General features: G+C 38.1%; 1 protein-coding gene and 2 pseudogenes across 3 annotated transcripts in view; 2 read left to right on the top strand and 1 right to left on the bottom strand.

The window, feature by feature from the left end:
• Nucleotides 1–133: 133 nt before the first annotated feature.
• Nucleotides 134–25,946, bottom strand: part of KRIT1 (KRIT1 ankyrin repeat containing) — a 42,383-nt gene continuing 16,570 nt past the window's right edge. For 2 of the 3 annotated variants that reach the window (XM_075558427.1, XM_075558426.1), the window contains exons 9-17: nt 21,146–21,302; nt 20,568–20,675; nt 18,633–18,789; nt 14,662–14,813; nt 11,790–11,956; nt 11,102–11,189; nt 10,308–10,514; nt 5,320–5,436; nt 136–4,589 (exon numbers count right to left, since the gene is read on the bottom strand). In XM_075558427.1, the coding sequence (XP_075414542.1) occupies nt 4,521–4,589; nt 5,320–5,436; nt 10,308–10,514; nt 11,102–11,189; nt 11,790–11,956; nt 14,662–14,813; nt 18,633–18,789; nt 20,568–20,675; nt 21,146–21,302 (1,222 nt within the window). In that variant the 3' untranslated portion in view covers nt 136–4,520. Of the gene's footprint in view, nt 4,590–5,319; nt 5,437–10,307; nt 10,515–11,101; nt 11,190–11,789; nt 11,957–14,661; nt 14,814–18,632; nt 18,790–20,567; nt 20,676–21,145; nt 21,303–25,946 lie in introns of all 3 variants that reach the window. The other variant, XM_075558428.1, reaches the window with a different exon arrangement.
• On the top strand, nt 5,941–6,156 carry LOC142457003 (hypoxia-inducible lipid droplet-associated protein-like; annotated as a pseudogene).
• Nucleotides 15,152–15,929, top strand: LOC142457002 (microtubule-associated protein 1 light chain 3 beta pseudogene; annotated as a pseudogene).

Here is a 25,946-nt window from a genome sequence, read left to right as displayed (position 1 = left end):
ACACAAGATGCAGTTCTTCAGTAAATTTTTATTTTAGTAGATTTAGCACATGCAGTGTTAGCCTGTCTGGTTTTATTTCTCTTGTAGAAATCAGTTTGTGGTGATTTGAATAAAACTTGTTTGAATTTATTTTTAATATATTTTTTACACACACCAGGGCACTTTATTGAACTTGCTGAGAGATGGAGATACAGGCGCAAATGGCTGTGGACAGGAGCAGCAGGCAGGGTGGGGTCAGGTCGTCCAGGGCACAGTGTAATGCAGTGACTAGTAGCCTTGCTGGCCCATCATGTGACAGGGCTTGGAAACTAATCACTGTGCCTGTGGCGACAAGAATGAAAACGAGGATTCCCAGGAGGCCGAGGACCATAGGGATGATGTTCAGGTACTTGGCAGTGGACGCGTGGCTCTGGGCCCCAATCATGTCCCCACCATCTTCCGGTCCCTAGACTTCATGGAGTAGGTGTAGGCCACGAAGCCCAGGCAGCAGCAGTTGGGGAAATAGCACGTTGAAGAGGAACCAGACGACATGGTCAGGCATGTGGGGTTCATTCTGGATGTTGATCACCGAGGACTGCATGGGGGCGGTGTGGTATGGGGCCCGCAGCCCACTCATCTTGAGCTCCTCTTGAGCCATCTCCTGAATTTATTTTCAACATACGAAAATTGCAATTCCCTTTACCAATCTTCAGGACTGTTTTGAGGGTTGAAGCACTTCACTTCGTCTTCCTTTCCCTTCAGATGTTAGCTGAAACATCACTTCCTCAGGAAGCCGCCTGACCTGACTGGATGAAATTTCTCTCATTATACTTAAGACATTTTACTTTTCTGTCCCCAGCTGTTTTTGTCCCTCACTTCTAAGAGCTTAGAATTACATATTTTCAGAAGCACTTAATGTCTTCCTCATTCCTGAAGGCCGGAATGTTTTTTTCCTGCCAAAGGGTCCCTGGCACTTAAAACATTCAAATTTACTGAATGATAATCTGCTACATGAGGTCTGGCTGCTTTGCAGCATGTTTGCTGTCCTTGTTTCTCTCGGCCATAACTGAAGTTTTGAGCAAGTTGAAGCCCTAATGCTAAGAAATTGGGAAGTAGTGAGGAACCATGAACCACTTCCATAGGATAAGAAACTAGAGCTACATTAAAAAATAAACAAACAAAAAAAAACTAGATCCACAACACAGTTAACGTGGCACAAGAATGGCTGGGGGTCAAGGGGGAACTGGTAGGAAGCTACAGTAAGCTCAGTAATAAATGGTGAGGACTTGAACTAGGAAGTTGCAGTGAAATGAGAGTGAGGAATTGGAACTGACTCAAAATACATTTGACAGGGCTTCCAATGATATCTGTAGGTACGTTAAGCTTTCTAGGCTAAACAACTGGGTGCAATTTGATGACATCATTAAACAAGTAGACAATACAAGTGGGAGGTTAAAGGATGGGGCAAGGCAAATAGTGTTTCCAGCTATGATGAAACTAAAGTTGTTTGAAATTCATTGGAATGGAGCCAGACTATTAGGACACTGGCAAGTAGGACCTAGAGTTTGAGGTTGAGGCAGTCCCTGCATGGAGCTGCTAAGGCACAGAGAAGACTGTGGGGCTACCAACAGCTCAACAGGTTGTCTCCTAACTGGAGCATACGGAGACAGGGGACAGTAACGGGGACACAGTGGAGAGACAGTGTGGGAATGGAGTATACCAGATCAGCAACTGGAGTAAAGCTGAGCCAGAGACCCTGAGGAGCCCCAAGAATGGACTTTGGGCTAGGATGGGCAGCTCCTGGGTCTCCCTTAGGAGAAGGAAGGAGGGTCTCACGGGGACCAACAAACAGACCTGGACCAATGTAGGTTTTTTTTCCTTTTGTCTTTTTCTCTTTATTTCGTCAACCATGTTTTCTTAATGTTCGGACTAGGACATGGATGGTTTGGCTAACTATATGGGTTGCAGCATGGGAGGGAAGCCCGGGGAGAAGGCAACAGGGCCAATGGCCCCAGAGGGTAGAGGGGGCAGGAGGGGAGGGAGAAGGGTGTGGTGAGCAGACAGCATTGTAGACAGGGAAACAACTAGGGAAGGGGAATCAGCATCTAGGAGAGGGTAGAGATCCTGTGAGTACTCGAGCAATACCAAGCTAGTAGAGGAAGCCTCAGAGGTAGAAGAAGGGGGATAGTGATGGTGGGGCAGGAAGTTGCAAAAGGAAAGAGGCAAGCTCTAGGAAGCAAAGGCATAGATAGGGAGATTAACAGAGGTATGCATTTATGCAAATACATTAATCCCTAACAATAGTGGTATTGGCCCATCACATACATTTATAAGGCAATACACTGAAGCTGCACATAGGCCTTGGACCTTGGCTCATACCTCTCCTGAATACAAGAACACATTGTCCTAACAAATTGACATTTTGTGATGCTCACCCCCGCCTCCCCACACACACACAATTGCTGAAAACCAAACAGGTGCATAAGCAGATGTGGTGACGACAGAGGATGGTGCCTGGCTATTAAAAGATACAGTGTCTGGGGTCTTAAAAGCTTGAAGTTAAACATGCGGCCACCCAACAGTGAAGCCACAAGCCCATATGGAAGCACATCAGCCAGTGCGAGTGTGAGGTGTCAAGATTAGGCAACGGACATCAGAATATTCACAACAAACAGTAAATAAACAAACAAAAATGCATTGGTGAGAATTGAGGGAGAGTTCGAGCGGAGACCCAAAGCCCATCTATGGACAATGGAGTATCCCCCCCCAGAGGGGTCGCAGGGAAGGGGTGCATCAACCAGGGTGCAGTAGAGCACTAATGGGTCACACAATACACTTGTTTCCTGGAGGTCTCCTCACCCACCTGCTATCCAGACCTCAGTGCCACCTCCCAATCTAGACTAGATGGGAGCGTGTACATAGTTATAGGCAAGAAAGAAAACTCACAACACATGGAACACAGGCACAGGATTGGGACTAGAGATACCAAAAGGGTAGGGGGAAGGGAGTGGGAGGGGAGCACGGATCACAATTAGTACATAACCCCCCCAACCCCCCAGTGAGGGGGAAGAACAACAGAATCCAGAGGGGAAGGGAGACAGCAGTTGATGTGAGATTTGAAAATAGTTAACAATCTACAATGTATCAAGGGGTCATGAGGGTTGGGAGGGGGGAAGGAGGGAGGGGAAAAAAGAAGAGCTGTTCTTAAAGGCTCAGTAGAAAGGAACGATGGAATATATGTACGAATATGTCGGATACGATTGATGTATGGATTGTAACAGGAGTTGTAAGCGTCCCCAATAACATGATCATTAAAGAAAAAAGAGGTTAAGACTGAAATTTTAGGTTTGAGAGTTAACGAAGTATGTATTTGGTTAACAGGTGAGGTCATTGGAATGGATCAAACAGAACAGGGCATTGTCTATTTGAATCAAAAGTGCCTAGGACATTATTTAAAATAAATCAGGCTTTCTTGTTGGTCTTACTTATTATCTAACCTAATTTAAACAAGTTTCAGGTATAGCACAATTAAAATATGCAAAAATTAATGTGAAGAGTAAATAGTGGTATATAAAACCCATCTGAAATCTATACAATTTAAAATATGAATATTATACCTCTGAATGACTACACCAATGTATTACTTGGAAAGACTTCTAAGTGTATTAAATAGATTAATCAAGTTACTTTCTCAATTATAACTACAGTATCATTCTCCTACATGAAAAACAAAGATCTTTGGTGATGTACTCTACAATGTTAAGGCAATATATTTAGTCCACTTAAGACTACAACATAAACTTAATCATTGCAACTACTAGTAACACAGATATTGTCACTTAAGCTGTGTTTGTTTGTGCTTTTGTGCTGGCAATTTTGTCTAATTTATTTAACTTTAATACCCAAACCCTTTAATGGGTCTGAAATGATTTCATACAATAGCAGCAGCAGACACCCCAAAACTTAAATTCCCAAGAGAGCGACTTAACATTTCTAAGGATGAGTCTCTTAAATGCTCATTTTTAATAGGCACCCCAGATAATTATGATGTAGGGAGTTTGAGAAACTATACTTTACATTTTAAGAGACACTTTAAAAATATGTTGAGAAATATCCATTTAGATAACAAAAAATAACAAGAAATAATGTAGAAAATGTACTTTTTAATTCATATTATGTTGACTTTCAGTATATTTAAAATAGTTATACCAAAAGCTTTATCTTAATTTCATCATATTCCTCTCCAATTATGTTTACCATTTACTGAAAATAGTTTTCTATAAAGCTTATTATTTTGTCTAATATTATATAGCCTATATGTTTTTATGTATTTCTCTCAAAAGTTAGAATAGCTTATAAGGGTATTATATAAAATTGGTATATTACACACCAAACATAAGTACAGATTCTGTACAATGTAATAGTATTCATATATAAGAGACTAAATGTCTTGTTAAAGGCAATAATCTATTAAGAAATCTTTCATGGAAAAAAAATCTGCTTCTCAAAACATGGTGGCTCAGCTACCAGCTGCTTTCCTTTTATAGATTTCTTTCGGTGGGTATTAATTGTCCATTTAGCTTCATTAACAGTTTCACCACAAGTCCAGCCTACAAGATAAAAATAATATGAAATATGTAAGAATGCATAAAGGACACGCATGGCAGTGGGCAGTTTCCTGTAAATGTGAATGGTAACTTCCTTACTAGAAGACAAGTTATCAAGAAATAGTACAGAGGAGTATTTACTCAGCCTTGAAAGGGATTTCAGAAGAGACATGCTGGGTGCACTCGTGGCAAGATATTAGCTAAGGAAAGAGCAAGATAGTGGATCCCCCTGCCTGAAGAGACAAGGAGACTGACCAGAATTGAAAATGGTAGGGGGTAAACAAAACAAAGTGTTCGTTGTAAAACAGAAATAAATGATTTATCTACATTTCTGGCGCTATTTGCTTACGAAAGGCCTTCCTCTTTCTTTGATTTTTTAATTTGTTTAGTTTAAAATAGCATTATACATTTTAAAGAAACAAAAATCAATCAAACCCATTGTCATCGAGGCAATCCTAACTCAGTGACGCTACAGGACAGAGTCTAATGTCCCATAAGGTTTTCAGGGTTATAAATCCTTACAGAAGCAACCTACTCTATCTTCCTCCTGAGGAGCACCTGGTGGGTTTGCACACCTGACCTTTATGTTAGCAGCCACGAGGCTTAGCCATTATACCACCAGAACGCCTTTTACTAATTATCTCTTTTTAAAATAAGATTTTATTCTCCTTAAAAAAAGAACTTTAAAAATAGTTCATTATTAGAAAGTCAAAATAATTGGTTAAGTACTTACCTGTTTTGTATGCACTATAAAGCTCATCTTATTTTCCATACTATGGATCTGAAAACATGTATCAGCATCTCCCAATTGAGATGTAAAACAGCCATACTTGAGACTGATGAGTAAGGCCTGAAACATAATTAGAAATAATTTTTGACACCTTTTATCAAAAACAATACTGATCTTATTAGTATCTAAGCTTACCAATCTGACCCACACATGATGGTTTTGATCATTACAATGAAGACTATTCAGACTCTCCTGCTCTCTCTGCCCGTGTTGTGCAAAGACCTGGCTGGTGAGATCCTGGCCGTCCAGGAGAGTTAAAATTTATACCTATTAGCAGAGAGTACTTGAGAAGTCTGACCACCCTTCAGATCAAAGGGCCTTTTGGAATGCTGTTGTGGGGAAGCAACATCGACCCCACATGGAATTAGAAAGTGAAGGAGAATGGTTTTTCGGATCTGGATATGGAGTCATTTCCTTAGGGCACTCTCAAGGGCCTTGGCCAGAAATAGAGACTCCTGCCCTCTCTGCCTGTGCTGTGTGCGGACCTGGCTGGTGTGATCATGGCCACGCAGGAGGTTCCAGAAGCAGAAGGCAGCTCTGCCGAGGAACAGAGGCCCGTCAGGCATGAAGCATGTGTTCAAGCTCTACTTGCTGGGGGGCGGGAGGGGGTTGATGGTGCTCACCCTGTTTTCCATCTTCTTTGGACTGATGGAGTCACTGGAGGGCTTACAGGAAGGCCCATCGCCTGGGAGCACCTGGACCAATAGAGGCCGACTAGGCTGAGCAGAGGGCCCCAAAGGTCTTCTGGAACATCCCTCTCAGCCCAAAAGGCTGCCATAAGCCCTCCTCCACCCACTGGGACTTCCTAACACTGAATGAATCCTGTCAGCTGCCCGGTGTCCCGGCAGGCAGACTCTGAGCAGCACGGCTCTCTGAGAACTGATGTGACTGTCCCTTGAAGGGGCTTTTCCTCTCAGTGCTGCCTGGCCCCAGGAGAAGAGCCTGGTTTAGGCCACAGTGGGAGTGGGGGCCCGTGGCTGTGGAGCAGCAGGCTCAGCCTTCATGATCTGCTGTGTGGTCTGCGGTCCTCAACAGGGTACTTCCAACTCCTCCCAGAGGGCAGCTGATGCAGTGGCTTTAGGTGCTGGGAAGTGGTGCTGTCTCCCCCTGCTCCATACATGTCTTTCAGGTGCTGTCTGGTTGGGATTTGGGGTCATTTCATTTGGTGTTCGGCTTCTCTGTTAAGAGATTACAGCCACGGGTGGGCTGCGAGGAGGAGGAGGAGGAGGAGGATGAAACAGTGTTGGTCTGAAAAGGGCACGGGGTGACGTGAAACCTACTCAGGACACAGGCGCGATGGCCACCATGTGGCTGAGATGGCTTTTTTCCAATGTAATAAAAGTTGAGTATGTTTTTGCTCCGTGGAAAAATAAATAAATTTAAAAAAGAAGCCTATTCAAAGTGCCAACACTCAACCTCACACAAGTCCAGCATAAAAAACATTTAGATGCTCAAAACACTGCTTTCAGCAATGTTTTTTTCATCAATTGAGTAAAATTGTAAAGATGTCTCAGTGACTTTCAGGAAGATGTACTATAAGTTTTTACATTCTCCATGTTAAAAACAATCCCCTTTTAATCTAACTTTCTTTTGAAAATTTACATGCCTTTAGATCTGAATTTTATGTGATACAGGTAACATGATATAGGCAATTTCATCTCACTAAAAATAAGCAAACTAGGGGCAGTGCAGCACTGACAAAACATACAACACTTGTCTAGGTCCTTAATCCTTCCGCCCCCAATATTACGATCTCAGTTCAGCTAGTCTGGCATACATACATTGGTATAGACAAGAGCTTTCAATTTACAAAATTCAGGAGAGAAAAAGAATTCAGGAGAGACAAACCCCTCAGAAACAACTTTGGGAGTAACAACTTTTGGAAAGTAGGAAAAGGAAAGGGTGGGATGGGGGAGGGGGAACTAAGAGCAATGATGGAGAAATAACCCCCCTTGATGGGGACGAATACCAGGATTGTAGATGAAGGGATAGAAGAGGTGGTGTAAGATATGTACAAATAACAATACATAATATATTAAGGGTTCACGAGTGTGGCAAGGTGGGGAGGGAAAAAAGAGGGACTGATATCAAGGTGCTCAAGAAGAAAGATAATCTTTTGAAATTGTTGATGGCAATATTTGTCCATTTCTGCTTACTATAGTGAATGTATGGACTGTTATAATATATGTAAGTGCCCCAGTAAAATGATCTATTAATAAAAAATAAGCATGATGATATACTTAGGGTTAACTTTTTAATTTGAAAATTAATAATAGTCTATTAAATCAAGACTACTAAAACAAGAGCTAATTTTTTTCAGACGAGCTAATTGAAAATAAGCATTATGATAACTCATCCTAATATAATCCCATATTAAGTAGTCACACAATACTTCCTTCTAACTACTTTTAGCATTAATTCTCTGCTAGCCCTATTACATGCATTCTTCGTTGACTTGTTCACAAAAATGTGTTCCTGTGGTCCTTTACGTGTACACTATATACTTCGAGACCAATATTAGTTTTGTTTGAAAAACAGCTATCTACATTCATACTGTAAAACTTAACTTCATACATAGGGGGGTGCAGATGGAGGACCCAAGACCCATCTATAGGCAACTGGACATCTCCTTACAGAAGGGTCATGGGGAGTAGACATACAACATTCCTCTAGTACCTAAATGCTTCTCCCCCAACCCCACTATCATGATCCCAATCCTACCTCACAAATCTGGCTAGACCAGGGAATGTACACTGGTATAGAAAGGAACGGGAAACACAGGGAATCCTGACCAGATGATCCCTTTAGGACCAGCGGTGAGAGTGGTGATACTGGGAGGGTGGACGGAGGGTAAGGTGGAAAGGGGGAACCGATTACAAGGATCTACATATAACCTCCTCCCTGGGGGATGGACAACAAAAAAGTGGGTGAAGGGAGACATCAGACAGTGTAAGATATGACAAAATAATAATATTTTATAAATTATCAAGAGTTCATAAGGAGGGGTGAGCAGGGAGGGAGGAGGAAAAAATGAGGAGCTGATACCAAGGGCTCAAGCAGAAAGCAAATGTTTTGAGAATGATGATGGCAACAAATGTACAAATGTGCTTGACACAATGGATGGATAGATGGACTGTGATGAGTTGTATGAGCCCCCAATAAAATTAAAAATAAAGTCCATTAATAGTGGCCTCAAAAGTTTAATGTATTAAAAAAGTACAGTGGTTCAGCAAGTCCTTTGTTACAGAGATCAGGTTTTCAATGAAGCACTAAACCCACACTTTGCTTTGGTAGGTTTCTGTTTTACAGGATAATGTATCGTGAAGTTGCAATTTGGGAGAGGCTCACAATGAAAACAAGGAGCCAGCGAACCCACATGGTGGTTGAGTGATCAGTATATGCTCCAGGAGGAAAAAACAGTTTCCATTAGAAAGCAGAACCTACAAAGGGCCAAACTAATGTATCCCATGGAGAGTTTTTACATTGTGGATGAAGGGATTTATTCTATTTTAGTAAATGAAATCTATCAAATTCAACCCTAGCAGATTCCAGTGACCTCAGACAACTGCAGATGAACTGTTGTCCTTCGCTAACCGGGAAATGTCCTCACCGCAGAGCTTTCAAAGGGGCCATACACTTACTAGTGGCTTAGAGCACCAGGTAATGTTCAGGTGGACAGAAGTACTTTTATTTTTGTGTTCAATCATCTATTTATATACCCAAGGATAGCATTTCTATTTCTACGAACTGACCACTTTATCCTGAAAAAGCAGACTGCTAATATTGCTATCAATATGCCTGCTACTGCAATCTCACTCATTCAACTGCTAGACCAGAATAATTCAAAATAATAATACAAAATGTGATACTGCTAAATCATCATTTATATATAATATGAAATGCCCTATTGTTGCCTAAGCTTGGAATGCTTTCAAATGTCAAACAAAGAGGGTACAGCTTTCCACTTAGAGCATCACCATCCAGTTCTGTGAAGAAGGGTTTGTAAATATGAGGATGTTGGTAGGAAATGCTCTCAAACAGCAGAAGAAACCTTCCTTCAAGTGCCAACAGAAAAGTGGTTATAATAGCAGCAGCCTATTTTGTGTACTGGAAGTCATTTTAAATATTTAATAGAAAATGATAAACAAATGACCCAAAGGCAGGTTGATATAAGAAATCTCAAAAAAAACCAAGCCCCGGGTCCACTCTGTCCCTCTTCAGCATCTGACCCTACATATTCTCTATCCCATCCACTGGCACAGCTAACCACATGATAAATTAACACTGGTCCATTAGGAAGATCCTGAGTTATCATTAAATGAACTATGTCATAATTCAAGAAGTCTGTGATTACTGAAGTGACTTATAAAAAAATTTCTTAATTTTAAATGCCTTAAAATTCATAGGTTATTACTTTAGCTGATTTGGAAACGATCTATTTGAAATAAGTCTGAATGAATAAATCTTATTTGCTTTCTAAGTATTAAAAAGTTGTTACTCTTGTTTAAATGTGCTATCTGCCTGTTGAAAGTAATTCACGATGATCCTTTATATGATAATGACTTTGATTAGGAAAAATGGCATAATATAAGTGGGAGCTTTGTAAGTTTATAGAAAATTAAATGAAAATATAATGAAACTTCCCCACAAATATTTCGAAGCCCTGTAGCATACCAAGACTATCATTCTATATGCAAAAAGTTCTTTATTCTTCAGCATAGCTGCAAGGAACTCTAATATACAAATGTATAATCAATAGATTAAATTCTGATAGTCATTTAGTCTTAGTAATTTGCTTTAATAAATAAAGTTGCAATGAATAATCTTGTATATTTTCCATTTCTAGATTTTTGCCTGCTATTTTAGAGATTAAGAGGTACAATTAAAAAAAAGGTAGTCAGTGAAAAAGCTAAAAATCTACCTTTGTTTACCTTTGTTTCCATGTTGAGAAGATGAAGTCCTTTTATATTCACACCTACGTACACGGGAATGACTTTATGGTTGCTGGGGCTGGCCTTTGTAAATATCTGCCCTGTGAAAAAAGCTGCTCCATAGGTAGGGATTTCCCAGCAATTCTGTAAGAACATGCGCTGAAGATGATGCATCTCTTTACTGACACCCTCACTGGTACTAAGATTCTAAAAACAAATAAAACCAAACATAAGCTATATGAAAAAGGAGAATGTATGCTTAATAACACAGACAGGTCAACTATGTAAGTTCTCAAAATTAAGAATGCCCCTAACGAAAATAAAATTGAGTGACACTATCCCAAGAGTACTATTTGTTTACAGACCTTTATAGAGAAAAGAAAATTGAAGTGTAAAATATTGTTGCCAATCTATTTTATTAGGTTTCAGTGCTTGATGGGCAAGAAGAATATGATTTCATCCTTAAATAAAAACAAAATAAACCTCTAGTCCCCATCATCACCATATCAAAACCACACCTACTGCTTTCTCTGTGATTCTAATTGGTGACCCCATGTGTTTGAAAGTAGAACTGCAGTGCAGTACATAAACCTGCCAGAAAAAGCTTCTACATATTAAAAAAATTAAATAAAATCAACAGATCTGGTTCCTTTCAGTTTCCGGACTTGAAATAGATATGTTTTTAATTTTAGGATTATAAATTTAATATATATGTGTTTAACACGCATTCATACCGTTAACAAACTTCCTGCTAGGCTGGTATGGCGCTTTGTCATTTCTCTCAAGCAGCTTACCTTATACTCATGAAGTATTCGGTTCGTCCAGTGAGGTGCCTTACTTTTCAATTTAGTGATAGGGACAATGGATTTTAGATTTTCTTCACTGTAAGTACACATGCCAACATCCTTTAGCTAAAACATCTTTAGTAACTGAAGTTATTGTCACAAATAGCTTTAAGTGTATAATATAAATTTTAAACAGAAAACCATTAACTTGTAAAATATCAGAGAATTCTTCAAATGTTAAGCCACAAGTTCCAATTCTAAACATCAATATTTTTCTTTCAATAAGCTAGAATATTTAAAAAATTGAAAATCACAATAAGCAAGCTTCAGTTGTGCTAAAATCTCCATCTTTTTCTTTCAAGGACTGAAAATAAAACTAATTTTTATGCTGTGATTCTTAAGTGCATATATCTAGTAATAATATTTTCCCATTACCTATTCATGTCGACTTTGTTATTTAAATATATAGTAAAGAAAAGCATATTAAAGAAAAATATACCACAGTATACTTAAATAAAGAAAAATAACATTGAGGACATTATATAAGTTTAGAAATTCTTTCCTACTGTACTTTTCTCATTCTATATCTTGTGTTTTAATTCCACATCAATTTACAAATATTTTATATTTTAAAGTTTTCTTGATTAACCAATCTTTCTTGAACATGCACAAAACTGCATTGTTATCAAGTACTTACTTTAAGAAACCTTGCTTGTGTTTCTTACTCTCATAATTTCCATAAACTATTTGTAATAGTAGACTTGCCAATGTTATCACCTTAGCATCAGGAGCTGTATAAAAGCCCTTCAATAAATTATATCTGGCTTCATCAAAGAGAATAAGAATAGCCAGTGGGTCTTCAATCTTAAAAGAAAAAGTATAATTTGGTTATTAAACTATAATGTCCTATTGAAAATATGCAAATTATCAGGGTCTACTATGGAAATTTTACGCATCTGTGTGCAAATTAGATGTTAATTGCTTTCAAGGAGGATTGGCAAACTTTTCTGTGAAAGGTCAGATAATAATATATTAAATTTTGTGGGCCATACCATTTCTGTCGCAACCATCTAACTTTGCCAATGTGACACAAAAGCAATCACAGTGTATGTGTGTGACAATATCCTGCTAAGGTCTTAGAGATAGCCAAAAAGCATTTCATTTAATTTTCACATGTATAAAATATTATTCTTTTGATTTTTTTTAACCATTAAAAGAATTAAAAAACTCACCCTTAGCTTGCAGGCTAATAAAAGATAGACAGCAGGTTCTAGTACCACAGGCTGTAGTTTGCTAACTTCTGACCGAAAATCTAATATAAGAATCATCAGTCTATGCATATGAACAATTTCTTGTAAAAATTTACCCAAATTATTTATATTCCTGAAACACTTCTCTATTACCTATGCTTCATATACTATAGTAGCAAATCTCAAAAAAGAGAAAAAGTATTGTGCCAATTCCCATAAGCATATATGTAGTTTAAAGCCTGTTTTAACACAAACATCTTAATTTGATTAAAAGTTACTTGGTATTTTCAAATAACAACAAAGGAGATGTTGTTAGCATTATGCTATTTAATATAAAATACACATATAAAAGTTTTGAAAATGATGAAGTTTCACTTTACCCAGTAAGATTAACAAAAATTGAGAAAAACCAGCCTAGAAAAGAGATTTCTACTTGGAAGCAATCATTAATTATAAAGTTTCTAAATGAATATATATTTAAAGTATTTTCAAATATATTAAGTGATATTCATAAATGGAAAAATTGTATGTTTTCTCTCTTATGCTATACAACATAAAAGACTTGAAACAATTTCAGATAGATATTATTACGGAGATACTAATTTTATTCGGTTAAAAATAAGTGTGTGGTATGTAAGTATCTTCTTGATCTTAGGAGATGCATGCCAAAATACTGCATGGAGGATGGAGTGGCCTGTTTACAACTTACACTTAAATGGTTTACAAACACCAAATGAAAGAAAGCAAGTATGCCAAAATGTTACCAATGTTAATAATGGGTACAGGGTCTGAACTGTGGTGTTTTAAAATTTTCCTATGGGTTATACATAAAAAAAATGTTGTAGAAGATTGAATGAAAGCTTATTTTTTCTATTATAAATTAAAGACTGAGGAGCCCTGGTAGTGCAATGGGTTAGGTGTTGGTCAGCTTAACGCCAGGCCAGCAGTTCAAACCCACCAGTTGCTGCGAGGGAGGAAAGATGAGGCTGTCTTGCTTTCATAAATTGAAGTGTGAATTTCAAGTGTTTGCATAGGTAATACATCTACAATTCATAAGTGTGCTCAATGAGAATGTATGAACAATTGATCTTTTCTAATAAAATTCAGGCTATTTTCATCCTAACAGAAACCTTGAAAACTACACAATAAACCTAACTCTTCTATGGCATAATGGTAAAGAGTTGGACTGCTAACTCCAACACCGGCAGTTCAAAACCACAGCCATGAAAACCTACAGGGGCAGTTATGAGTCACCATCGACTGGAAGGCAACGGGTGTTATCTGTCAGCACACAGAGAAATTTCTTAATTATATAATGAGTAAAAAAGGAATACAGCTATTTTACTAGCTGATCCAGCTATTCAAATTAACCTTAAGAAAAGCTTATTATAGGACTTATTTTCCTATGCACTTGTTTTTTCATTATTTATAATTATACAATTTCTGTATTGTCCAAGTATTGTCACTATTGTTTGTGTCTTCTACCAGGCAATCAAAACATATTACTGTATATACTTGAGTATAAGTCGAGTTTGTCAGCACATTTTCAATGCAGTTTTGTGGTAAAAGTAGGTGTCTTGACTGATTCTCGGGTTGGCTTATGCTCGAGGATGTACGGTACTTGGGTAGAGAAGCTTGCTTTGAGGGCATTCAGGTTACTTGCAGATATCTCTTATCTAACATACCTCTTAAGAATAACCCAGGGCTCAGTTTTTGGGAAACTTCAAATTTTTCAGTATGGTTGACTATAATGAGCAAATCTCCTCTCTTTCGTAATACAAGAGGAAGAATATAAACAGGTAAAAAGTGATTTTAACCAAGTTTGGATATGCTCAGTAAATTTTCCCGAGTTAAAATTGATTATCTTGTATGCATTATGTCCCCTTGGATAAACATTGAGGGCATGCACTAAAATGTTTTGTTTGTTTTTTTCCACTAAAGTTATGAGCCATATTTTCTTTTCCATTTTCACAGCTATCATGCAACTTAACTCTCTTGTTGCACTCTATCTATATACCACATTATCTCATCTTTCTTCTAAAATCTACAGCAGATCAGGAAAGGAAAATACAGTAACGGTAGTTTCAGCCTCTAGTGCTACAGTAAGAACTTCACACAGGAGTACATACTGTTTTCATGCACAGACATTGCCGACTGGTAATGAATTACTCGTGTTTCTGCAGTGATTACGCCCTTACGCAGTGGAGGTCTTTATAGAAACCTGCTGCACAGGACAGTTTTGGCTTGATATGGTAGGTAAGCAAGATGCTAACAGTTTCTGTGCACTTGAATGACTATCAAGAACAATTCCAAACAAACCTTTCTTTCAACTTCTAAAGGAAGTCTCACATCTCGTCTTAGGAAAAGCTGTGGTGTCTCTCTTTGGGGATCCAAATTAGTCAATTCAGCAAGTATTTCTGGCCAGTCACGAACATGTTGTAAGGGCTTATGATAAGGCTTGAGCTGAAGGCCTGAAAAACATCTTTCCTTTTATAAATGATAATATAAAAATAAATCAATTATATTAAGGTGTAGGAAGCCTACATCAAGCTCTCTGCACTTAGGGACTCAATACATATAAGTTAAAGGTATGAATTAATCTTAATCATAACTCCAACTCAATTTGAGGTTAAAAGCTTATGTTTTTAGGAACAATCCATTAGAATTCATTTAATTATAATATAGTCAGTAGAATTTACTGTTTTAAAAAATATAATTAAACCATCATAATATAATCAATCACAACAACCTCAATTAAATCCTTAATGTACTAGAAATATTTTCTTTTCAGAGACCAATCTAGAGCAACATGAGGCTGATTTTCCCACAGACACTTTGAAGCCCCCTCATAGATGGTAAAGGGGCATGTGCATTATTCTGAGGGAATAAGGAGAGCACTGAACTAAAGGCATGGATCAAGAGCACCACATTTAAATGCATTCCAATCAAATGCTCTGTCAGGGAAGGAACATTTTAGTTTTCCTGCATGAGGACCGGCAAGCAGATGCACTAGGTGTATGTACATAAGAAGTCTAAAAGCGACCGGGGAAGTTGCCGTCGCCCTAGTTGGAGCTACTGTCTGACGCCGCCGCCACCGTCTCGCGCTGTGCCGGCTGAGACGACCTTCAAGCAGCGCCGCTCGTTCGAACAGAGTGGAAGATGTCCAGCTTATCCGAGGACAACATCCTACTAAAATCCCGGTGATAATAGAAAGATACAAGTGTGAGAAGCAGCTTCCTGTGCTGGAGAAGACCAAGTTCCTCGTCCCCGATCACGTCAACATGAGCGAGCTCATCAAAATCATACGAAGGCGCCTGCAGCTGGACGCCAAGCAGGCCTTCTTCCTGCTGGTTAGCGGCCACCGCATGGGGAGTGTGTGCACGCCCATTCCTGAGGTGTGCGAGAGCGAGCGGGATGAAGACGGCTTCCTGCACATGGTCTACGCCTCCCAGGAGACGTTTGGCATGAAGCCGGCTGCCTAAGACCGACCAAACCATCTCCAGAATGGTCACCCCTTACTAAGGGGCAGGGAAGGAAAGGGATGTTAGCGCGGGTCAATCGGTCAGCCCCTCTAAGCACAGGCCCTCACCGCTGTGGTGTCCCGCCCACTGGGAGTTGTAGGTGATTCCCTTGCGCAGTGCGCGCCCTCAGCTTCAGCAGACTATTCTTATTTAACCCAGATGTTAGGTTTACAAATAAAGTGCTTTGCATTTTAAGTTGCCAATAAAATAAACATTGGAGTTACCCTAAAAAAAAAAAAAGTCTAAAAGCAGGGCTGTAACTCCATTTAAAAATCTTCTGATGAGTTTTGAATTTTAAAATTGCATTTTCTAAACAGCAATGTCTCTAACTTGATGTTCACTTAACCATTGTTTTTCTCTGAAGTCTGGTGGTGCAAGATAACACAATCTAGACCCAAAGGCTCTTGCAATTATGGTCAAACAGCTGCAAGATGTGATAGTTTATACCTGAAGCATATTGATGCACAGCATCGCCAACTCCCATCCCCAATTAAAACTATTCTGGTCAAGAAGATGTTTACATTTAAGAAGTATTGATTTTAGTAACTAATAAAGCTGCCACACACAAAAAGAAATATATAGCCCACAAAACATTCTTTTTCTTCTGAAGGGTCTACAATGCATTGTTAATAAGCCAACCTCTCACTATTAAATGGCCAACTGAGACAAACATTTGAGATGTTTTTCATCACTAATTTGCTAGGGTGGTAGGTATTAGGGAATACATTCATCTAGTCTTCTGAGTTGTCTGAACAGACTTGGTGACCTTGTCAGTTCTAGCAGTCACTTTGTCCACGACCTTGATGGACATATCAACAGTTTGCCACAAATCACAAGTAGCAAAACTACCCAAAGGAGGATAGTCAAAGAAGCTCTCAACATATATGTACTTGCCAGGAACCATGTCAATGATGCGCATTACCAGACTTCAATAATTGGGGATATCTTCAATAATAGCAGCTAAAAGGTATCTCCCAATTATTGTAACATGGAATCTAGCTTCTCACTAGAGTGGCAATCACTCTTCTCGTGGAGATAAGCCAACTTGAAAGCAATGTGAGCTGTGTGACAATCAGCATAGGTGTATGTGTGCACAACACTGCTTGGCTGGATGGTTCAGAATGATCACCTGAGCAGAGAAGTCAGCTGGGTCCATTGATGGACCATTTTTTGTTGTTACCTGCCACACTGCTACGATGAACTTCTGTAACAGGGGCATTCTTGACCTTTAAGCCTACAATGTCCCCACAGAGAACTTTAAAGTCTCATAGTGCAGACTATACTTCAGTGGGAATATTGACTGGAGCAAGAGTGACCATCAGGCTTACTATGAGAACACTAGTCTCTATTCTGCCCAGAGAGACAATGGTAGACATCCTGGAGAGGCAATGCAGGGACTTGTCAGTTGGATAAGTCAGTAACTGGATGTATACAGAGCTTCAAGCCACATCGCCACCCTCAGAGTTGACCTTCCAGTCCTTGAACGAAGCCATGTTAGCAGTAGGCTCCAGCATGCTGCCATCATTCCGACCTGACGTTGGCATCAATGCTACAGTGCCAAGCTTGTAACCAATTTTCACAATGGAGGTTGCTCACTTCCTTAAGGACTTCCTCATATCTTTTCTGACTGTAGCATGGTTCATTGGAATCCATTTTGTTAACAGCAACAATTGGTTGTTCCATACAACGCATGTAAGCCAGAAAGAAGGGCAGGCTCTCAGGTTTGCTCGTTCTTGGATATACAAATTCACCCATACCAGCAGCAACAAGTAGAAAAGCCCAGCTAGCCTGTGATGTTCCTGTAATCACATTTTTCATAAAGTACCCCGTGTTTTTAAGTTTCATAAAGTACCTTGTGGCTTGTGTTCAATGGTGGTCACATAGCACTTGCTGATCTCAAATTTCCACAGGGAAATATCAATAGTCAGCCATGCTCAGATATCAGTTTTCCAATACTCAGACACACTGAAAGAGTCCTTGCCCATAACAGCAATTTCCTTCGCAAATGTTCCAATGGTTCTTTTGCTAATATCATCAGATTGTGGATCAAGTGATCAGTAGTGGTGGACTTCCCTATATGTCCAATGATGATGATACTGATATGGGTCTTTTCCTTTCCCATTTTATATGGATTTTGTATGCCTGTTGCACTAAGAAGTCAAACACATTTTCAAATAAAATGATTTCAAGAATCAATCATATTTGGCAACATTTGCCCATAGATAAAGTTCAGAAGGCAGGAAAGGGTTAAGAAAAAAGACAATGGAAATGGGGTACCCAGGAAGGATGTGGAAAGAATGCTATTTCACTGAAGGAATGGCAAGCAGTGTCACATAACTAAATGTGTAAAAATTTTTAAATGAGAAAAAAATTTTGCATTGTAAACTTTCAGTCAAACTACAATAAAAAGTAAAATTAAGTAAATTTTACTTTCTGGAACTGGTTTGAATATAGCCCAGAAACTTCTTTGTTTCAACAACAACAATAACTACCACCCAGTAATTTATAACAACAACCCAGTAATTTATATAAAAGGGACCAGTGTAATATTTGATAATTTAAAAGCCAGTAACATAAGTATATTATACTATTGTAGAATTTGCACAAATTGGAACCTATGTAAGCAGAAACATATCAGAGAAGGAAAACCAAAAAGAAAAATGCTAAGACGTCTAAGGTAAAAAACTTGCAAGACCAGAAAAATCAAGAAAGTTTTGTTGCATTCCACCTTTCCCGAGTTCAATGCATAACACAATAAATCTTTCTTACTGAGGTTTTCTGAACAGATCCAAATAGTGAAATATTGTTGTGTCTCTTGAGAAAGACGCATTCCTTCCATAATCTGTTGCACTGTTGTATTATTTCCATGTTTCAGCTCAACAGATCGGTATGATCCATCCATTCTATATATCCGAACTTTTTCATACTGGGACAAAGAATAATACATTATGCAACTTTCTTAGCAACTATTTATTCCACCCAATTAAGATGTTTTACTTTTAACTTCATATGCTGTATGACAGATTTCTAATGTGGGAAATAATGGAAAACTGCTTCAAGTGGGAATCTAATGGTAAGGCTGGAAAAACATTTTATTTCCATTATTTGGATTTCTCAAAATGTGCTCCTCTGGCCCTCCCAAGACCAAGCTAAGGAGGATAGCTTTTGTTTAAGTTTTTTAAGTAATAAATTTCAAACTCTTCTAGAGGATGCAGTTTCAATCTTCATGTGTTATATAGATTTGTTTAGCAAATCTTGTTAGACAAGTACCTAATGAGTTTAGTGGGCCACAACTCTTACAAAGAAATGCATACCCATCATAATTTGTCTTAAGATGAATCTGTGAGATTTTGCAATGTGGAAGTTGTAAAAAAAAACATATGTTGGGCCAGTTTATTTTCTCCAGGTCAGAGAATCATAGAGTAGTGGGATGGACTCAATGGTAATCTCTTTACAGCCCCAATTGAACCCTGCTTTTCCAAACCATTTGTGTTTTCTGAAATCAAAATGGCCTACCTATGTGTATATATAATAAACGCTCAGAATAAGGCTTATTTCCAACTTGTCCATTGAGTTATAATTATTTTTAACACAGCTGATGCCCTCAAACAACCTCCAGACCAGATCAGTTTGGTTAACTATAACTCAAATTATATTTATCCAGAATATAAAACTTAATGTCAGTAACAAAAATATATTATAGCTATGTAGATAAAAATTGTAATTATGTAATGCCTACTCCATTTATCTATTTTCTTATGTTCATAACATAGCATATTTTGACAAAATGTGCACTGAGTGTATAGAGGGTGTTTGTGTATTATCAGTCCCTTAAAAGTCAACACCATATAGCCTATTTCAGCATTGCATAGTACTAAATCTACAGATATACTCAATAAATACTTGTTGGCTAATAGGTAATATTTGGAAAGTCTCAGATACATTGCTTATTTCTGTCAGAATAACACTTTTACTACATTTCTCTAAAAAAATACTAGAGATTTTTCAACTTTTAGTCTCTGAGGTCATGGCTAATAGTAAATAAAAGATAGCTGCATGGACTCAGCATTAGATTTATGAGTTTCTCTTGGATTAATCAGAGAGAAAAGCCAGAATGAATTGGTAAAATAAGAACTGGAAAATCATCTATTTCAATCTATCACTTTTCCAGGGAGGCAATAATTTGTTGAAACTGATTTTTTAAATGATGATCAATGCTATTATTTATGAATACAAAGTGTTGCTTAGAAGGCTTTCACCAATAAAATAATTTGGAAGTAGCACATAAATTAGAGATTTTACTGTAATTACATGAAGTGCTTTCCAAGTTCTATTTTGTTATATAAAAACAAGCACCCTAGTTTGGGATGATAAATGTAATACGATAAAGTTTAATACTGAGGTTTTGTAAAAGTTGTAAGGAAGAATCCATGCATCTAGTCATCCTTTCACTCTTGCCACAGATTCTCAAATTGCTTGTTAATATAAAGCTTTGGCTGCTCACCAAGAGGTTAACAGTTTGAAACCACCAGTGACTCCAAGGGAGACAGATGAGGCTTTCTACTCCTGTAGAGAGTCACCGTCTTGGCAACCAACAGGGGGAGCTCTACTATGCCCGACAGGCTCTCTTGAGTCATAATCGATTCCACGGCAGTGAGATAAACACTACACGTGACTATAACTATTTATGAAGGTAATTCTTACAGGTTTATTAATGGCTTCCTTCAACAATTTTGCCGTTTCTTCCCAGTTATTTTGTTTGTTTTCTTCACAAATATTTAATGGGGATCTTCCTTGTTGATCTGTTATGTGCTAGATATGTGAGGGGCAGGGAAAGGAAGATAGATAAAACATTACAAACATGGTATTGCAAGTAATTAATTTAATCAGTTTCATAAAATATAAACTGTCAAGTATTAAGTCAATGTTAAACATATTTAGTACATATTATGTTTAATGTAAGCAAAAATTTCTAAAGATGATAAATTCAAAGCACTAATTAAGATTCTGTTAGTTCTAACGTTCCACTTTATAAAATACTTAATATTACAATTTTTAGAAATTAGGCAGAAAATCTTTTAAAAAAAGACATTTTTGAGGAAATACAATATAAAACGAGTACTGCTTAAATTTATGAACAAAAACAGCTTATACATATTTGTTTTTCTATATGTTAAATGCAAATTTTGTTTGTCAGCTGACATCTCAAATATGTAATTTTAGCATCGTTGCTTGCTATTCATTGTTTGAACACTTAAGAATGTATAGAATCAGTAACTTACTCTGTCAACTTCGGGATGACTGAGAAGAATCTGCACTATGACAGCATGTCCTCCTCCAGCAGCAAAATGAAGAGGAGAACTAAGCTGTCCATTCAAAAGGTTTGGGTTGCACTTTCCTTTCTCCAACAAGATGCGAGTGGCCTCAACTTTTCCATACCTATTGAAAAGAATTTTCTGAAAACGTTATCTGAAATATTTTTTTACAATTCCAAATTGTGGATGATATCCCAAAACTGTCTTAAGATTTTTCTTGGACAAAGAGCAAGGGATTATCACAATGTAAATGTTTTCAGTGCCTAGGGATTTCTTCTGAATACTTCTGGTTTGATCAACTGTTTCTATTTCAGACCAACTAGGAGAAAATATAACCTCAAATACAAGTTAGAGCAGATGATAAATACTCTATAGAATGTAAGGTATACACATTAAAATAATATGATTTAAAATAAAAGCCAAGGTCAAATCAGGAAGTAACTTATCAATGAACTTGTTAAACTTTGCTTAGGCTTGACTACGATTTACAAAATAATTCCCAAAACATAATTCTATCTGTAACAGTTGTATCAGACAATACAAAGATACCTCTGCAAGTATGTGGTCCTTGGTCTGATAAAGATTTGTAATTTAGTCAGGAGGTGAAACATAAGCCTGTGGTTTGTAAAGTAATGCTATGACATTTAAGTAGCGTTTAAACAAACTTAAAGATAAGGCAGTATACAATTTTCATTGAAAAAACTATATATAAAATTAATGCTTAAAAGAAAGCCAGATGGAGTTATGACTTCAGCCTAAGCTGGTCCTAAGGAATGCTTCAATGGAAGAAGAACTGGGTGGATTTTAAATAGGAAGGGACTTGAGGGGTTACATATTCAGATATGAGAAAAGGCATAAGCAAAAGTCAAGAAGCAAGAAGAGTACACAGTGAGAGACAGACATAGTGAGTCAATAATATGGTTAAAGGTAGAGTCATGTAAGGCAGCAATCTGGAATAATGGTGGAAATAAGTGGGCAGGTGGGACAAAGGGGAAATTGGTTTTAGATATGCTACATCTAAGAGGAAAACAGGACATCTTTAGAACTGATCTGGTTGCCTTGAACTTTCTTTTTCATAGTCCCTACTATCATTATTTTTAGTACACTAACTTGACACTTACATCCTATCTCTTTTTATCTGACTCTTTCCTCACGTTCTTTGACACAGCCTTTCCTCAAACTCATTATTTTTCCTCCCAGGTTAAATTCTATTATTTCTGTTGAAAACCTACATATCTATACTATCTATCTCTTTATAGCTCTTCTCTATCAACCTGGCAATTCCTGCGGATAAAAGCAGTATCTTTACATTCTCCAAAATATCTTATGCATAAAAAAAGAATTACAATTTGTTCAGTAGACAACTGAAAATGCCAAGACTGATGATAGTCAAAAGGAAGCTCGAGAATACCAAATTCATCTAGCAGAAAAAAATAACTATAAAGGCTGAGAGAATAAATTTAGAGAAAGATGATCATCTTAGAACCATGAAATGCATATTGACAGAAAAAGACAATGTAAGAGCAATTCAAGAAGTTATATTGAAATAAATTAATACATAGATTCTACATAATAAATGAAAAGTTCTCAAAGTAACTGCTCATATAACTAAAAGATCACTATAAATTTCACAGAAACTTTACAAGGTAGATAGAGAGGTGTTTTATTGTATGTGTGAGAAAAGGAATGAAGCGTGAAGCAGTTAGGTAACGGGTTACTGGTTGTAAGGTCTAAAGGTTATTAGCTAGAAAGAGATTAAAAACTCAGTCAACAATCATCAGGTTTATGATGAGTGTTATGTGTGGCCCAAATCTTTGAAATATGGTTGAGAAAGAAAAGAAAGAGACAAGACAGTAGTAGCTAGGAGCAGCATCAGGTTTAAGGTAGAAAACATGAGGAAAAACGTAGAGAAATGGAAAAAAATGAATGTAGTGGGTACTAACATGGATTTTTATATGCGTACTCTAAAATGCAGGAGATGAGAATAAAAACTGATCATTAAGGATGGAGAAGGACATTTCTAATGGCTTTAATTTTCTTTGAAAATTGGGGTTAAAACTGTTGAGATTAGAGAAAGTGAGAGTAGCTCGGGGGCTGGAGAGAAGAAAGGTTTAGAATTGCTTAAAGAGAGCACTACAAGTGTGCATGGCTGAGTGAGAGCAAAAGGATACTTGGCTACGCTACAACAGAAGTCTGAATGAAAATGAACTGGAATAAGTTACAAGAGAGAAATTCATCACAGTTCTAGCACGCTCTAGCAATGGTCTCAATTCTAAAGGTACTATTATAAAGGCAGGGATGGATTTAATTCAAAATATGGATCTGGCTGGGGGTGCAGTGGCTAAAGCACTTGGCTGCTAACCAAAAGGTGGGGAGTATAAACCCACCAGCTCAGGGGTTCTCAACCTGTGGGTTGTGACCCCTTTGGGGGGGGGGGGTAAAGGACCCTTTCACAGGGGTCACGCAATTCATAATAGTAGCAAAATTAGTTATGAAGTAGCAACACAAATAATTTTATGGTTGGAGGTCACCACCACACGAGGAACTGTATGAAAGGGTTGTGGCATTAGGAAGGTTGAGAACCCCTGCTCTAGCTGCTTTGCAGGAGAATGACGTGGACAGTCACACCAGTAAAGATCTACAGCCTTAGAAAGCATATGGGAGTATTCTACACTGCTCTCTTGGGTTCCTGTGAGTTGGAATTCACTCAACAGTACTGCTATGTGGTTGATGAGGGCCATAGAAAAAGTAAAGAGATGAACAATTCTGGGACACTGGCAGGACGTTTATTGAGTGGCTAACAAGTAATCCTCAAGGGCAGAAAGCCAACTTACTTATTTTCAGAAATGGTGATTGGTACCTGGTACCAGTCTGGGAATGTCACTAATTCGCTCATGTAAAAACTGTTGAGTTACTGTATGTTTTGCTGTGTATATTTTCAACAATAACAAAAGTAAAACTTAAAGAAGGGGGATAAAGGTGAGAGGGATCTTAGGAAGCATCTTATTAAACACTGGTCTTCAAACCTTTCAGGAGGTATACCACCAGGTCAATCACGTTTTCATAGTAATACTAAGATGTTATTTGCCCTTTCCACTCTAATTTTCTTATAATGGCGCAGTGGAGTTTTCTGGAATCCTCATGACATGCAATATTGCAACTGATCAGAGCAAAAGCAGATGGGAAAATCTAGCTGTCTTCTATTAAGCTAGGCATTAAAAGATATTTGCAAAAAATGACAAAGCATTACCATTAATATTTTTGTTTTAAAATGTAATATATTTTTAAAAAGTACATGTGTTAAGGCTAAACTGTTTATTGTTACTTTAGATTAGTAAATATTTAAAATACTTCTCAGGTTTAATATCTACTGTGGAGCCTAAGTGTGCTGAGGGATAAGCCTTGGGCTATTAACCCTAAGTATGGCTATTCAAAGCCATCAGCCTCTCTGAAGGAGAAAGATAAAGGTCCTGAAAGGATTTAGTTTCTAAAACCACACACAGAGTCACTATGAGTCAGAATTTATTTGATGGCAGGGGGTTTAAGTCTGGGATATGGTAAATAACATAAGACACAATCCATATAAATACAAACTCTTTGGGATGCTGTAATTTTGAAGAATGAAAAGGGTTCTTGAGATAAAAACGCTGAGAGGGCAACTGACCTAATCAAAACCTTCATACTAGAGTTGAAGAACAAATCAAAAGGGGTGGCACATCTAATGTATACAAAACCCAAACCAGGTAATGTAACCAAGAGGAATTACTGAAACCCAAATGAAGACTGAGCATGATAGTGGGACAAGAGGAATATCAAAGGAAATAGAGGAAAGAGCTAGGAGGCAAAGGGCATTTATAGAGGTCTAAATAAAGGCATGTACATATGCAAATATATTTATATATGAGAAAAAAGATCTATGTGCATGAATTTATAGGTTTAGTATTAAGGTAGCAGAAGGATATTGGGCCTCCACTCAAGTACTAGTACTCGCTTAATGCAAGAATACTTTCTTCTATTAAATTGGTATTCTATGAGGTTCACCTTCCTGACACAACTGCTGAAGACAAAGCGGGTGAATAAGCAAATGTGGTGAAGAAAGCTGATGGTGCCCGGCTATTAAAAGATAGAGTGTCTGGGGTCTTAAAGGCTTGAAGGTAAACAAGCCGCCATCTAGCTCAGAAGCAACAAAGCCCACATGGAAGAAGCACAACAGCCTGTTCGATCAAGAGGTGTCGAAGGGATCAGGTATCAGGCATTATCAGAACAAAAAATTATATCATAGTGAATGAGTGGGGGGAGTGTGGAGTGCAGACCCTAAGCCCATTTTTAGGCCAATGGACATGCCCTTACAGAAGGCTGTTGGGGAGGAGATAAGCCAGTCGGGGTGCAGGGTAGCAACGATAAAACATACAACTTTCCACTAGTTCCTTAATGCTTCCTCCTTCCCCACTAGCATGATCGCAATTCAACCTTACAAATATGGCTAGACCAGAGGATGTACACTGGTACAGATAGGAACTGGAAATGCGGGGAATCCAGGGCAGATGATCTCTTGAGGACCAGTAGTGTGAGTGGCAATACTGGGATGGTGGAGGGAGGGTGGGTTGGAAAGGGGGAACCGATTACAAGGATCGACATGTGACTTCCTCCCTGGGGACGGACAACAGAGAAGTGGATGAAGGGAGATGTTGGACAGGGAAAGATATGACAAAATAATAATTTATAAATTATCAAGAGCTCAAGAGGAAGGTAGAAGTGGGGAGGGAGG

Source organism: Tenrec ecaudatus, chromosome 9 (assembly GCF_050624435.1).
Source record: "Tenrec ecaudatus isolate mTenEca1 chromosome 9, mTenEca1.hap1, whole genome shotgun sequence".
Classification (NCBI taxonomy): Eukaryota; Metazoa; Chordata; class Mammalia; order Afrosoricida; family Tenrecidae; genus Tenrec; species Tenrec ecaudatus.
This window is presented reverse-complemented; position numbering and strand designations above follow the sequence as displayed.